The sequence below is a fragment of the Podarcis gaigeae genome (genome assembly GCF_964106915.1).
Source record: "Podarcis gaigeae genome assembly, chromosome: 5".
Lineage (NCBI taxonomy): Eukaryota > Metazoa > Chordata > Lepidosauria > Squamata > Lacertidae > Podarcis > Podarcis gaigeae.
The window spans coordinates 37,831,387-37,847,511 of record NC_139681.1 but is presented as its reverse complement, the minus strand read 5'-3'; the positions used below and the strand labels follow the sequence as shown (position 1 = coordinate 37,847,511).

Sequence of the window (16,125 nt, the reverse complement as noted above, 5' to 3'; positions counted from 1 at the left end):
AAGTAAGTAGCAGAGCTCCAGTTAGTCATTAAGAATCCAGTGTGTCGTTAACTTATAATAAATACAGTGGTGCCTCGGGTTACATACGCTTCGGGTTATATACGCTTCAGGTTACAGACTCCGCTAACCCAGAAATAGTAGCTCGGATTAATAACTTTGCTTCAGGATGAGAACAGAAATCATGCTCCGGCGGCGCGGCAGCAGCAGGAGGCCCCATTAGCTAAAGTGGTGCTTCAGGTTAAGAACAGTTTCAGGTTAAGAACGGACCTCCGGAACGAATTAAGTACTTAACCTGAGGTACCACTGTACAGTGGTCTATTCAGAAGTTAGTCTCCTTGTACTTAATGGGGTTGAGTCCCATATGGGCAGCCCACTAAGTTATTTTATAAAAGATGGGTTTTTAATCTACAATAATTTTAATGTTATTAATTTTAAAAAAATCTTTAGCGTTTAAAAATCTTGTTATGTATCTTCTGCTGCTTGGGCAGAACTGTAAAGTGGGAGGTTTTCTTTCTTTTTACTGGACAATTAGGAGATATGCCAACTCCTTCCTATTTTATCTATTAAAGTAACACAGTAAAAATAAAAGGACATAATTCTGCTTTCTATAGTTCCTCCAGTGACTACAGACCTAAGACAACTCTTATCAGGAGTCAATCCCCGGCACATTTGAATGTTGGGATCTAGTGCCCCCTAGTGCAAAAATAGAAAACAAAAAGCTGTACTATTAGGAAGTGCTGGGGGTACAATTTCTGTAACAATTACATTTCTCCTGTGTGCATGTCAGCTTTCTGAGGAAGTGAAATTCTCCAGAACCAAGTATTTCCAGGAATGCTACAAAAGCAGCTACTGTGCAAGCACTATTACAAATCACTTTTTGAGAGAATTGTCAATCAAAAGTGGCAGCATTGCAACAATGCTAACCACTTATTAGAACATTGGGATGATGTTATAGCTGAACTAATGTAAAACTTCCCATTCAGGAGTATGTGTATGGCTACTTTACATAGGTGAGAACGGAGAGCAAAGCAAGCTCACTCACACCATCAAGGATATGGAAGCATGAAGGAGGTTAATTACAATAATCATAAGATTTAGTGTCGATTGGCAAAAGTGAGTAACTTCTCAATAGAAATGTCCTTTTGTGTGTCTGTGCCTATCCTACATAGCTGCCTTTGTGGTCCAAAGAGCAACTCAAAGATTGGGGAAACATGATTATTCCTTTGTATAGCCAACTTTGGGGGGTGGGGGTCACTTTAAATCTCATTCTGTACAGGGAACCCTGCTACTTGAAGAACAAGGACTTCCAAAACAACTACTTCACTTGCTCCTGACAGTCCTGTCAGAATTAATTTGGTTTCCCCTCTTCCTCTGCAGAAATATGGGGAGTAGGGGCAGGCCACAGCAATGCAGTCTTCAAGCAAGATAACAGACAGTGAGTAAATATAATTTGCGAGTGAACTTAACTCCAAAGTTTAAGGGAGGTTGGGGGGGTGTCTGCTGTTGGTGGGTCGCTGCCCTTTTTGCTACGTTTAATTGTAATGATGCAACCATACCAAAAAGTTTGTGAATGAAGTTTATTTGGGGCTGAATGGAATGGAATGTCGTACAATACAGGTAAGACACTTCAAGATGAGTAAAGCACTAATTGCACAGGAGGCTGGAATTTCACCTCAAGTCAACACAAGCAAAACCATTACTTCAGAAAAAGCAAGGTATGTCATGCAAAATTAAAAACAAAAAACCATTCTAACCAATCTTGTGGTACCATTTAAAATGCTACCCATACCACAATAATTTACATCACATTAAATAATCATTCACAAAGAATGAAGTATTTTCAGCAATGAAATGAAATATCTCAGTGCTTAAATGATAGTTAGCAGATTTTGCATGAACACTCGATCCAGCATTTAATTAAGCTAGCGAGTGGAAAACATGCAGTGATATAGTACCATACAAATCAAGACCCCTTTATATTTTTGTATTGCTTGCAGGAGCAATCACATAAAAGTGATATTTACTATATTTCCCACATGATTTTATAACTATCCATGCACTGACTTCATGTGCAATGCAATTGTTTAGGACTCAAGTCTCAAGTCCCCATATGAATCAGAAAGCCCAAGCAGTCTTGGCAATCTCTCTTAAACCCTAATGTGATAATGAACCACAATTAAATTACATTATGGGTCACAATGTTGAAGAACTCCCATTGAAATGCTTAATTAAAGAAGTGGACAAATGAAACGTGGGATTATTTACATTTATGTAAGAGACTCTGAAACAAATGGGTAATCCTAGATGCAACTGAAATAAGGAAAACAGATGTTAGGAGAGGGTGTGAAAAAAGTTGACAGTGCCTTGAGGAGATGTGAGTACTTCCTTTTCTGCCTTTTTGCCTCCAGTGACTTTCATGGGGAAACCCAGCTACCGTCTACAATGAGCAGAACATGTCTTACAGGAAGTTGGTTAGCTAAACTGTAGACAGCAGACTTCACTCACGGAGTCCTACATGCAAAAAGAAATTTGATCTCATTGCATCTCTACGCTTAGCTTTGTACTGCTAGAGGTATAGGTATAGATTGGCTCATTACAAAATATATTGCCTTTGTATGAAATGGGTGCCCAAAGGTTTAACTGCACCATGTGTATAAAGTTTATTTACCTCCTCCAATAGACACCCTGTGGAGGATCTGTTGAGGAATTGGAATGTTCTGTTTCTCAGGAATGCATATGACTTAATGACTGCTGGGGCATTTCCTCCACTAAACTCTGCTTACTTATGTGTATGTTTCTATTTGTGTATGTTTCTATTTGATTGGCGAATTACATGGGGTTCCCAAATCTCATGGATAGTGAAATGCAGATAAGTAATGCAACATTTGGGTGGGGGAATATTTGCATATGTTGTGGCTGTGAAACACTTTATATTACAAAACCAATGTAAATAAATACCAGGCTAGTAGAAAAGCTCTTATTTACAGGTTTTACAAATACAATTTTACTCAGTGTAAATGTAGTGTTTTAAAGAACACATTATTAGTAAAATGAGTTCCTATATAGCAATACAATTTGTTAAGATTTCACTGTAACAGCATATAGAAAACAAAGTTCAAGTTAATGTTTTATAATTTAGTACAGACAAACCCAGTATCACCTGGAATGAGATCTGTTAAAGTGCTGAAAAAAGGAAGTTTCTCAAATTTTAGAAAACTTACTATATATTTATTAAAGCTTTACTAAGTCAAAATGTTAGATTTTATTCACATTTTCTACCACAATGCTGTGGGGCTAGGATACATTTTTTCAGCAATTCAGTGTACTCTTCATTTTGATCTCTGCAAAACATCTGGGGTTTCAAGCTTCTGTGGCAGTTTCAGGTTTCATAATCTGGTACGTAATCAAATATTCTGGATAGGCCTGAAATATGAAATTATGTTTATTATTCTCTGTCATCTGTAAACATGATATGGGAATAATGCATGTGATGAAAAGTAAGTGCTTATAGTAAGGACAAAATAGCTAAAAGTACCATGCACTTCTGAGCAAGTGAAGAACTCTCACGGCTTCAGGCTGCAATCTATGTGCTTACTTGGGAGTTAATCCAACTGAAATCAATGGAACCCACTGCGGAGTAGACATGTGCAGGTTTTTGTTGCAAAAAGCTATTTCTCTTATTAAACAAACTGGAAGGCGAGATATAAAAATCCAAGATGCCTATGAATACCAACCTTCAAATTCAAGGAAAACCGTGTTTAGAAAGTGAAACTAAAAATACACTACCTGCTCTCCTCTGTAGATGACATATTCTGCTAAAGCTAGTCCATTTACACTAGGCCGCCCAGTAACTGAATGGTGTCCTGGAGGAGAATGAGCCATTTTCATTGCACTGAACTGTAGAAAAGACTTGCCCAATGTAACACGACAAAACAGCAACTGCCTATATTAAAGAAAACAAACCCTTTACTTATAAATGTGCAAAGGCAAAAATAAACAAGCAATACCATTTCTTAATATGCAGATAAGCATTACTTTTACTTGAGTATTATCCATATCCCCTTAATATTGAGTTTGATCCAAGAACACCAAGACACCTATTTTTGTTCTCCACACTGTTCTCTCAGAAATTCTGATCACATAACAAAAATGTGTTAAAGCACATGATTAAAGAACACTATGTAGCTTAAAGAATATTGCATTAGCTTTTCATAGAATTGTAGAGTTGGAAGGGACCATAAGGGTCACCTAGTCCAACCTCCTGGGATGAAGGAATATTTTTGCCCAACGTGTGTCTTGAACCCACGAACCTGAGATTAAGAGTCTCATGAATGAAAAGGCAACAAACTGCTAATGATCTGACTCCAACACAGATAAAACTTAAAAGGGAATGCTTGCTAATACAAAGCTCACAATTTAAGGGCTCACTACAATCCATAAAACCATAAATGGGTGGCTAAAAATTCAGACATGATATTCCAGCTACAATTTGGACAGGTGTGAGGAAAGTCGGTATCTTTACCCTTACCCCACATAGGTAGCAGGCCACTTTCTCCATGACAATCCAACACTGAACCAGGCATATTTAAGTCTATTTTTTTCCAGTGAACTTAAACTAATTTTAACTTTTACAGATTCTGACCAAAATTGGATAATTAAAAGATCACCTATCCAATGTAGATAAATTAATGTTCTTATGCGGAAGCAGACATACAAGATTTTAATAGTCAATACTACTTTTTCCTCATCTGGCAAACTTTACTTGGTTGCAAGTAACATAATATGCACCCATTTTTTGGGTTGATAGCTATGCTGATAGAGACACTAGGTACAAACAAGACAGAAACCTTTTACTTTGATTTTATAGATGTAAATGATGGATTGGATCCAGAGTCTGCACAGGCAGAAGCAACTCAAACAACAGGACTAACCCTCCCTTCTCAGACCCACTGTAACTCTGTATCCTCACTCCTGAGAGATGTGTCAGAAAAGTAACATATACATTCTCTAAATAAGCAATGATGAGTCTTCTACAAATTTTAGTACAATACATATAGTTCTGTTAGGTTGTTTATTTTATTGCTCGCCCTTCAGCGCAAGGTTCCAGAGTGGGCTACAACAACGTAATCACAAAGATTAAAAACCAGGTGAAACAACTTTTACTACAACTTACCTATGGCAGACGTAACAAGATCTGTCTTTGTGAATTGGGCAACCAGTGCCACCACCAATACCATACACATACTGGTTGCTTTTGGAGGAATTTTCAGCAAAATAAATTCCTGCTCCAAACATCCCGCCTATGTATGCATGCCTCTCGTCAAAACCTTTATGAATAATTGCATTCACAAAAGGGGAGCCTGTGAGTACATTATAATAAAAAGTGTTAGTCTTTATTACAGTCATACCTCATGTTACGTTTGCTTCATGTTACGTTCTTTCAGGTTACGTCCCGCGGCAACCCGGAACTACTGGAAAGGGTTAGTTCCGGGTTTCGCCACTCGCGCATGCGCAGAAGCACAAAATGACATCAGCGCATGCACAGAAGCACTGAATATCAACCCGCACGCGCGCAGATGCGCCGCTGCAGGTTGCATTCTTTTCATGTTACGAACAGGCCTCCGGAACGGATCCCATTCGCAACCAGAGGTACCACTGTATATATGTTCTTAGCACTGAATATTCTACCATCTTGTAAATAATACTCATCACTATCCAGGGAAATACTGCAGTGACAGTTTTATTACGACAGAAGCACTGTCCAACTGAATACATTAGGGGGAGGGGGAAGCAAAAAAAAAGGGGGTGGGGATACAAAATCAGGAGTGCCTTGCTGTTGCTTGCACAAATTTTGGCACCAAGCCTGGTCCATAAATCCCATTAATAGTGTTGCCATAATATCACAGGAGAGGTTTGCTTTAGGCCTACAAACACATCACCACTGTGCTATCTGGGGATGTTTTGACACTAAAGGAGGTATGACTAGCAACCAAAAATCCTGTTTCAGGTAGGGATGCTGCAGTCAGGAGAAATGACCCTTGAGACTCACAAAGTAGATCTAGGATGCACTGATGTATATCAGGCTGCAACTGTAAATTAACAGGACAAACAGGTGCCTGGCATAGTTGATGACTGGCATGCTCATTGTGACAACCATCTTTTGGGGATAAAGTGCTTTTGCCCAGTCTCTTTGCTCACAATAATGGGCCTTTCACAATTACACTTGCTGGAAAACTATATACCCCACCTGATTCTCCTTATTGCTTTCTGTGTTATCATACTGAGGGAGAATATTTGGGGTGTGTGGGTATATATAATAAACACACAATTATTAAATACTGGCAAACAAAGACAACTAAAAAGAGCAGAACGAAAAGGCGAAAACAGCTGAGCATTAAAAACCAATACTTTTATGTTCACTCAGCTTTTTAGGCTTTTAATGCTCAATTGTAATGGAAATCTCAATGAAAAAAATCAATACAAATTGTTCTGTATAATATAATCCCAGATTTGAGAAGAGATTTAAGCACACAATGCCATTTTAAGAGGTTTATCGGTTCTTCTCTTTTTCAGGCACTTAATGCTAACAGTATTGTACAAATACCAGTAAAATATTAACAATATGAAATTACATGGTAGCTGCTGGTCAATAATATTTATGAGTTTTAAAAGACTTTAATGCTAAACATTATTTGGAGTTGAACTGCAGATCATTTCAAATTTCAGAATTTAAAAAAAGCGGAACATTATCAATAGTAATGACTGGACATGAGAAAAAAATAATTTGAAATACCATGGAACAACATCCTTTCATTAGCATGATTATGATTCTCTTCAGAAACTTCTTTCCTCCTGTGAGTGTATCTTTCCCAGAGCTTTTTGTTACATACTTTTTGTATCTAAAAGGACAGAAAATCCAGAATTCACAATCAGTTTTCTTCAGTTGTCTGAAGTATAAGCAATTTCCACAAATCTGCTTAGGAAAAGGAATTACAACTAAGAAATTCAACTTTCTTGATTTTGCCCTGAATACAGAGAATTAGTTCTTTTCTCACTATAAATGCTAGTTAATAACGTCAAGATGCTTGCTTTATCATCTATCACATTGTTGTACAATATCATTATCCTTCTCTTGCACATATTCTAACCGAACTGCCACTATCTGTACTTTTTGTATTTAATTTTTCTCTAACCACACTTCCTTACAACCCCCATGTGTGTCTGCATATGTGTATGTGTGTGTATGCAAGCATGCATTTCAGGATTACACTTTATGCATTTGATGAAACAGAACTGTATCCAGAAAAGCAGTTCCATTAGTCTAAGGAGGGTGGGGTGGGGGGAATCCACAAGAACAGATTTAGGGATGTATGTGGAGAGGGAAGAGAAGTTTCATTCACACCCAGAAGTCCTTGGGCTAACGTAAGTATTTCACTGGAAATCACCCATGGCATCTAGACCATGACATCTTAGGCCATAATAACATTTATTAATGACACAACATATCTTAGTTTTCTTCCTAGTGAAGTGTTTCTATTTCTTTAACAGCCTACTGACAGCATTGTCAATAAACTGAAAGTTGCACATTTGTTTCTAATTCATTACAAATCCAGTTTTTGTTTCCTTGGCACAGTATATATTTCTACTTTCCAGACTGCACAATTAATTCAAGGGCAAGGGCAAGAACTGATAGCACAAACAATGACTTCTTGGTGACAGACACACCAATTAGTTACCTTTAGGATGTTGTATCTGTTGAAAACCCCACCAGCATGTCCACCATCTCTGTGCTCTCGAACAGTGCTCTGCATCTGAAGTGGAATAAACAAAGACTTTCTAACAATAACTTTTATTAGATTCCATTGTGCTGAATAAAAAATTGCCCATCCACAGCAAATACATGTCAGCACTATGTTAGTTCAGGGTATTTGGAAAAGTCACAAGAATTGCTTGGCCTATCTTATCTCAAGTAATACTGTCTCCTCAGTTGGGGACAATGATTAATAACAAAATTAAAAGACATAACATGAGGATGAGCACCATGTGTTTAACACTGAATCAGCCAAGGCTGAAAAAATGAATGAAGTTTATTACATCTGATTACACAACAGTGAGATTTTTTATATGGAATATAAATCAAAAGATATACCTCTTCTTCCACTGACTGAAACTCTTTATCATCAGGGGATAGGTCTATGAGGATTGTTCCACTACCTGAAGTATTCAAAGCTAGGTAGGGGTTAAGACCTATGAGTAAATGCAACAGGTAATATTTAGACACATACAGCTCAATTAAAACTATATAATAGATAAAGTTATAATTTTAGAAGTTGTATCTAACAAAGCTGTTCTTAGTGCAAGGACTTCTGGTTGTACAATTAAACTTTCCCCTCTCTCTTCCCTCAATTTGCGCCTGAATCTGTCCTGGGTTTTTTCCCCAACAGTCTGGAACAGGTTTTTGGGGAGTCTGTGCAAATTCTGTTGTGCAAGCAAGAAGTCCTTGCGCTAATGGAACTATTGGATTCAAGCCACAGAATTCATGTAATACATAATAATTTCTGCTTGCAAGGTTTCCTGGTTCCAATACTATAGAAAAAATGAGCTTGCATATCACAAACATGCTCTAAAAACCCCACAAAAAACTTAGGGTGACATTAAGCCCACATCTCCACATCAATATGTTCCCTTCCTCTTTTCCTCCACAACTTGCAACACAACCCCGAAAATTTCATCTGCAACATACCTTGTTGTCCTGAGATTAGTCTTTCAACTCCCTTTATTATTTTGTGTCTGTGCCCATAAGCGTTAATACCAATTTCCTTTAATTCTTTGTGCCCCATTTCAACCAGTACATCTAATGTTATCTACAAAGAAAAGTAACATAAATGCAGTTTCACATTAAACTCATCGATTACAGCACAGATCTTCAGCATGGAAAACTTCAAGTTGCTAAGAACTGAAGCTATTATGCGCGCGCGCAATTTAAAATTTCTCATTTTACATTTGCATCATGCAACTTGTTTCCCTAACAATAAAGCTACGCACCTGCTCTCTCTCAAATACGTCAATTAGATGTTCAAGTCCAAGATTTCTCACAAATTGATTTATGCTAAAATCAACACCTGAAACTGTATAAGAAAAGCGGACATTAGTTGCATATTAAAGGGCTAAGTGTATTTTACCTTTTCTGCAGGTTCACGAGAGTATAAATTGGAAACAATCTTCTGGATACAGGTCCAATAACACTTGGGACATGCTGTGGCACACTTTACAAGTTCATGGTAAACCATAGGCACTAGTCTGCAGTAAGCATGCTGATTTTGCCTGCTGTGCTCCTTCCCACAAGAGAAACAAACCCACAATCTGTGGCTTAGTGTTAATATTAAAATTATGATCAGCAAGTCAAGAACAAACTTTGGGTACAAATCATAGTTTGTGTGTAGTGAAACACATCCAAACTAGAATTTTTGTTTAACACAATTAAGCTGGGGACTGTAGCAAAATGACCCAATCCCAGTAAACCATTAACTATGGTTGACCCGTGAATGAAGACAATGCATGTTTTAAGTATAAAATCAAAGTACTTACTGACCTTATATTCTATATAATCAAAATAAAACATATTTAGCTCGATTTATTCTTAGGGAAATCTTCTCAAACCTGTACATAAATCCAACGAAGTGGAAGTACAAAAAAATATTTCAGAAATAACTACAGGAATGGCACTGGGAGGATGAGGGCATTGTGTGAGAAACCATTCATAAATTTAACACACATAAGCCTCACATTCAAGTAATCTTTCTACCATACGGCTAATCAAGTTGCCCTGAAAAAAAAATGTATTGGCATGTGACTATCTTAGAAACAGAAAAGATCATTTTTGGATATATCTATTTATCTAAAATCCAAATCACACATACGTGCCTTTCACTGAATGACCTGCAGAGCACTACTGTGCCTAAAGTTACATCAGATTCTATCTGTCTGCAATAATGAAACTGGTGTGGATAGGAATACCACTTGTAGCACCATTGGTATATGTTGCAGTCCTTGATGCATGTGTGGACTGTCCTAATTCTTCATAAATCATCCACCCATCTGAGTAAGCCAATTCATCAGTAAAGGAAGGACTCACCTTCCTTCTTCTCCAAACCAGCGGCCCCGTCAGCACTACTTGTACTAACAACTGAAAGTTCAGAAAAGCTACCAGACAAGTTGTCAAGGCTACTGGCAGCAGACAGATTAGAAGGGCTGGATGGAACAGAAGAAAGTGAATCTGCTGAAGATGCTGTGTTTTGAGATACATTTATAACCTGAGGCTTGTAACAAGATGGCAAGGCGGAAGGTGGCATGGCAGCTGTCAATAATGCACTAACATCATCTGCCTGAAAATAATAATTTAAAAAATTAGAATATCATTAAGACATTCAGAAATTTATTCAAGCATATATGAATACAAGGTAACCTTTACAGTGAGTGGCCTTTTACCTGAGCTATCCTAAGAAGCCAAGTTTTCTTACATTCTGCTATTTACCAGTATCACCAGATATATTAGCACTCTTATCCAGAGTCTGCTTGTGTATAATTACAATGCAATGAAAGGCATGACCCTAGAGACAAATCCTATACAAAAATCACTCACTTGCAGTGTACCCCACCTCACACATTAAAAAGGTAAAAAGACCATTTTTTTAATGTGGCAAACACTATTGTAGAAAGATTGGCAATGCAGCCCTATACATACCTACATACCTCAGAAGTCCCCTTGAGTTCAAGAGGATTACTTCCAGGAAAGTATGCTTATGATCCTAGGCTAAATATAAACTGCAAGCTCCTAGGGTGCCACAGAGTGAACAATGATGCTATCTTTAACACTATACTAAGAAAGAAATTCTGTGTTGCGAGTTTTGGACCTAGACATTTTTAGTCACAAACTGTAAATGGCAGGTCGCTATCAATAGTTTAACTTGAAGACATAAAGTAGCCCAGAAAATACTAGGTAATAACATCAAGCAATATCTTTGTAAATGAGCACAAATTCAATAACATAGTTTATCTCCTCTCTGAAAAATGTACTTCCAAAAGCCACACCTAAACTAAATTCCTTGAGTCCATCTTCAGTCCCAACTTTAGGGAACTGCTTTTTAGCTTCCAGCCCACCATAATAACAACACGTTTTTAATCTCTCAAATTTCATGTCTGGGTCAGGAGCCAGGAACTGAAGCCTAATGCAAACTTCTCAAAAAATCCCATCACTTACGGTGACTAGGTCTAAAGGCGTTTGTCCTTCCTGGTTTTTCAGAGTAGGATCAGCTCCATGTGCCAACAATAAGGCACAAAGCTGTGTCCTTCCTTTCTGGGCTGCTTCATGCAAAGGTGTGAAAGCCCATTTGTCCGTAGCATTTACACACGCATTATACTTTATAAGTAAAGCTGCTACATCTACATGCTGGAAAATAAAATACATTTATGTAGTGCAACCCTTGGGGGGGAAGTTTGCTGCATTTTTCCTTTGGATTTCCTAAAAAGTGAACGTTGCAAAATACATTCCATCAAAACAAAGAGGGCAGTTCAAGTCTCGGTACTCCGCTATTGCACGCAGGTCAGTTCACCCCACCCTGTTTTGTGGTTTGTTCAAATAGCCACCCTGTCTTGGAAGCTCTAATATGAGATATGATATTGCTAGAAATGCCTTTCTTATTCAACTGTTTGTCTCCATCTCTATACAGGGAGATTGTGGGGCACTGGGGAACAGCCTGCTGGAGAGACAGCGTCTTGCCCAAGGCCATCAAATGACCTCAATACCAAGTTGAAATTTGAGCAGACAGCTTGTAGTTCATACTCCATGCTCTTAAACCCTAGCCCCATCTACATGTAACCTTTTACCCATGTGTGTAAACAACCAGCATGCTTAACAGCATGTCTGTTTTACAATACTGTGAGTAGAACATAGCTATGGAGATTACCTGTTATAATGGTCACTAGAATGGGCAACGTCTGGATAGTGCCTTTCCTAGGGAACATCATGCTGGGTAATCTCCATATCTAGGAAGCCCATGACAGTGTATACACTCAATGTTCATACAAACAACACGTGTTTTGCAAGAAATCAAATGTATTCATACACTTTCTTTATTCAGGGCATTAGCAAAGTGTATAACTTGGTTCACAGAGCCACAACAGCTTTCATGAAACCGTCACCTCTGAGATATTCTACTTCTGATCATCAGCCTAATTTGGAAACTATTCCTTCAAAGTGTTCTAGGATTAGAGAGCAGATCAGGAAATAAAAGTAAGAAATGGCTTAATCTTGCCTGTAAACTTTAGTTTCTCACAATGTAAACTATTCTGGTTAGATTCCCTTCTTCACTAGAGTTGTGCTAGTAACGAAAAACGTCGACCCTCACCCTCCAAAATCATCTGTGGCAGCTGGTTTCGGAAGTACTGCTTCTAGTCTCTTAGCAGTATTCCTCTATCCCATATATTCTTTGGAGGATATGGGGGGGACACACACAATCAGAGCAGTAACAACAGAAGTTTTAATTACAAGTTCTCAATAGATAGGTGTAAAAATCAACAGCTTGAGTTGGAATTCACTGAAATTAAACATGCAAATACACATGAGTTGAAACAGCATGAGGGACGTGTGTGTGTGTGTGTGTGTGTGTGTGTGTGTATTACTCAATACTGACTTATGAAAAAGAACTGTTTTCCACAAATATTATGAAGTTTAGAAAATCCTCATACACCCTGGGCTGTATCCAGGCAAAATACTGGGAGAGTGAACACACAATCCTGCATTTAAGCAAACACCAACAAACATTGATTTGTGCTCAAATAAATTTTAGATCTTCTGGTTCAATCATTAACTTCTTCCCATAGAGTTTATGATATACTTACCCCATAGGATGCTGCATTGTGTAGAGGAATTAGACCCCCTTTATCTTGTGCATTTACATCAGCTCCATGCTGTAACAGATATTCTGCAACCTCCAAATTGTTGTAACCAGCTAGCAAGAGAATAATTTTTTTTATGGATTATCAAAAGGCACCTGATAAATATTACTATAAATGTATCAACAAACTTCTTTTCCAGCTTACCTGAACCATAAAATTCTGAACTATTTTTTTAATTGTAGAGTAAACACGGTTATATGTATACTCTGAGATGGAGAAGCCCAACTCAAAGGCAAAACACAAGCTTCACATACATAGCCTTCCATATTCAGCCTTGTGTGTGTGCGTCCATTCCCATGAGGTGCTGTTAGCAAGCTTACAAGGCCGAGATACTAGACTTGCACAGTCACCCGTCACTCTTGCTATTTTCTACTATTGAGACAATTTCATTGGGTTTTATCCAATCTCTCTTCCCCTTTCCCGCCCCCTCTCCAGAGGTTCAGGGAAGCCCTCCTGAACAGTGTAGGCTGCACTGCACTGAGTGTGAAAGGTTGCCTAAAACCAGGTGGGGTTTTTGTATGATCTCTCAAGCCAAATTCAATTCCCTTGGTACAGAACAATACAGCCCATGTTTTTCCACTGGGCCTCCAATGCTTTGGAGAGATTTCTTTTTTCAGGGTGAAGGGGAGTGCAAAGAAAGAAAAGAGAAAGATTGGATGTAACCCATTGTAACTGTCTAAATAGCATTTTTTGAGGGTACAGAAGACTGCATGGGAAAGGAAGTAAAAAAGCAAGATTAGCCTGAGGATCTGCTTTTGGCTTTTGCAACTGCTGACTACAATCCAATTACTTTAAATAACCCCTTTTCAAGTTCTAGTCCAAGACAGATCCTTAATAAATGCATTAATATGGTAACACCAACCTGCCAAGTGGAGCGGAGTGGAGTGTCGGCCTTGTGTATCACGGCAATTTACATTATCAGGGGAGCACAATTTCTTCACCCGAGCCAAGCAGCCCTTTTTCGCAGCATCTAGCAAAGCTGCATCTCCTCTAAGGAGATCCTGAATATCTGTGTCACCATCTTTAACAAGGTCTAATGGTGTGTTCCCATCTCTGTTTTTCTTTGTGGGGTCAGCCCCATGCTATGTTGATAATAAGAAAAAAACCCAACAACACATTCATTAGCTTTCATAACTCAAGTAGAAACATATTTAAGATTTGTATCATTGTCAGCTGATTCTTTCTTTCTCTATTAACAAATATTCAAATATACTAAGAATGCTCACCAGCTCTATGTGTACCCCAATTAATGAGGCAAACGAAGGTGATTTGGGTGTGGTTCCATGTTGCTGACTTGGGTCCTGCTATTAACAAGGCATCTTCAGGAGGCTAATGGACCCTCCAAGCATCCTCATTACCCCCACCCCACAAAAGTTTAAATGGACAATCATTCTCCCACCTTCCCTTTCCTGAGAAATGAAACCAAGCTGATTGGGGAAAAGCAGAGGGTGAGTGAGGTGGTGGGATCTGTAGTATTGTGTTTTAAAGTTGTAAACAGTCTTGCAACATTTTATATGAAAGTGCAGTGTATAAAATAAACAAACACACAAACACCTTTAAAGGTTCCTGTAGAAAGTCTGTCCAACATTTAGCAGGCTTAATCCACGTAATTCCCCATTATAATCCATGGGGATGAAAGACAACTTCAGATTTTAACCCAAATAATGAATTGAATGGGAACAATATGGCGCAGAAATGAAACACAGTGGACTGCTTCTAAATGCAACAAACACAAGGTGAATCTTGTGGTAGCTGCTCTAATATAGAACATGGGATAGTTTGAAACATTTCTTTAAACACAAATTTAATACCAGAAAATGGAAATAAGCAAACTAATGAAACTTAAACATGCTTCAGTTTTCCATGTGACGCACCTGTAACAGAAGCTTACAAATCTCATATTTCCCTTTTGCAGCAGCTTCATGTAAAGGAGTGAACTTCCACAAATCAGCTACATTGACAACTGCACCATGTTTAACCAGCAGTTCAGCCACTTCATAGTGTCCATAAGAACAAGCATTGTGCAAAGGGACAAGGCCTCTGAAAATATGAAGGAAAAACATCCATCAGTGTTTGCATCACTCGGCAGGGTGCCTTAATTTTGGCTAACGTTTTCAGTATCTTAAAAAATACCTCAATTTTCTAATGATTGACCTAAACATACAGTTAAGTATAGCTGTTATTAAAAACAAAATTATTTCAGAAAAAATAACTGCATGAAGAATTATGTGTTCATATGGAGATAAATCAAATACTTTAGTCAACTAGATACATTTAATTCAAATAGCCTCTAGTTACAAAGCAGTCTTCCCCAACCTAGTACCTTCCATATTTTTTGAACTACAATTCTGATCAGCATAGGCACCAGACTGGGGAAGATTAATGCAGTGTATATATTTAAGATCAACACAAAGATCATACAGCCATCATAATTCTGTAATTTGTAAAATTGACATCAGCTAGAAGCACCAGTTGTTGGGGTTCCAGGCTTTGCAAATGTTAAGCTGCTGAAGGTATAGAGGGGCACTTGAATTCTAAGATTCCTAGACATTTAATATATGCTTGAGGGAACATTTAGCCTTGTGTGGTGGATAATGCGTTATCTATATACTGAAACTAAACTTAGATGACGAAAAGATTGAAGCATAGCCCCCCACCCAAAGCATTCTTGATCCAATACATGTGTCAGGCACTAACACAAAGAAGAATGGATAATTGTCTTCATCCCTCTGCTCCGCCCCCTACATTCACTTTGAGCTATTTAATGGAATAGTTACCCCTTGTCTTTTGCATGAACATCAGCACCATGCTGCAGAAGATACTCAACTACTGATACTCTGTTGTATCCTGCTGCAAAGTGGAGTGGAGTGGACTGGCGGCCTTCAATATCCCGGCAATTCACACTTTGTACCGTACATAACTTCTAAGGAACACAACAGTTGAGACACGCGTTACTTCAGCCAAATATTCAGCCAACATCCCCCCCACCCAAAAAAAGCAACTGTCTTGAAATCAGAACTTTTATATGATTTTGTATTTCAAAGCAATTAAAATAGTTATCTAAATTTTCAACGTTTTCTCATCTCTGAAGACCTGAGAATAATCTTCACAAATTAGCCTGCAACACTTATATATGTCATATTTTTGAGAGAAAGAACAGCCACAATC

General features: G+C 38.1%; 1 protein-coding gene across 4 annotated transcripts in view; it reads right to left on the bottom strand.

The window, feature by feature from the left end:
- Positions 1-1,563: 1,563 nt before the first annotated feature.
- The window catches only part of TNKS2 (tankyrase 2), a 30,673-nt gene continuing 16,111 nt past the window's right edge, over positions 1,564-16,125 (bottom strand). For 2 of the 4 annotated variants that reach the window (XM_083740846.1, XM_083740845.1), the window contains 14 exons: positions 15,735-15,880; positions 14,832-14,997; positions 13,820-14,039; positions 12,901-13,010; positions 11,261-11,449; positions 10,136-10,385; positions 9,046-9,128; positions 8,744-8,864; positions 8,150-8,247; positions 7,737-7,811; positions 6,794-6,899; positions 5,174-5,360; positions 3,787-3,943; positions 1,564-3,423 (listed from right to left, as the gene is read on the bottom strand). In XM_083740846.1, coding sequence (XP_083596972.1) covers positions 3,361-3,423; positions 3,787-3,943; positions 5,174-5,360; positions 6,794-6,899; positions 7,737-7,811; positions 8,150-8,247; positions 8,744-8,864; positions 9,046-9,128; positions 10,136-10,385; positions 11,261-11,449; positions 12,901-13,010; positions 13,820-14,039; positions 14,832-14,997; positions 15,735-15,880 — 1,971 coding nt within the window. In that variant the 3' untranslated portion in view covers positions 1,564-3,360. The remainder of the gene's footprint in view (positions 3,424-3,786; positions 3,944-5,173; positions 5,361-6,793; positions 6,900-7,736; positions 7,812-8,149; positions 8,248-8,743; positions 8,865-9,045; positions 9,129-10,135; positions 10,386-11,260; positions 11,450-12,900; positions 13,011-13,819; positions 14,040-14,831; positions 14,998-15,734; positions 15,881-16,125) is intronic. The other 2 variants (XM_083740847.1, XM_083740848.1) reach the window with 1 other exon arrangement.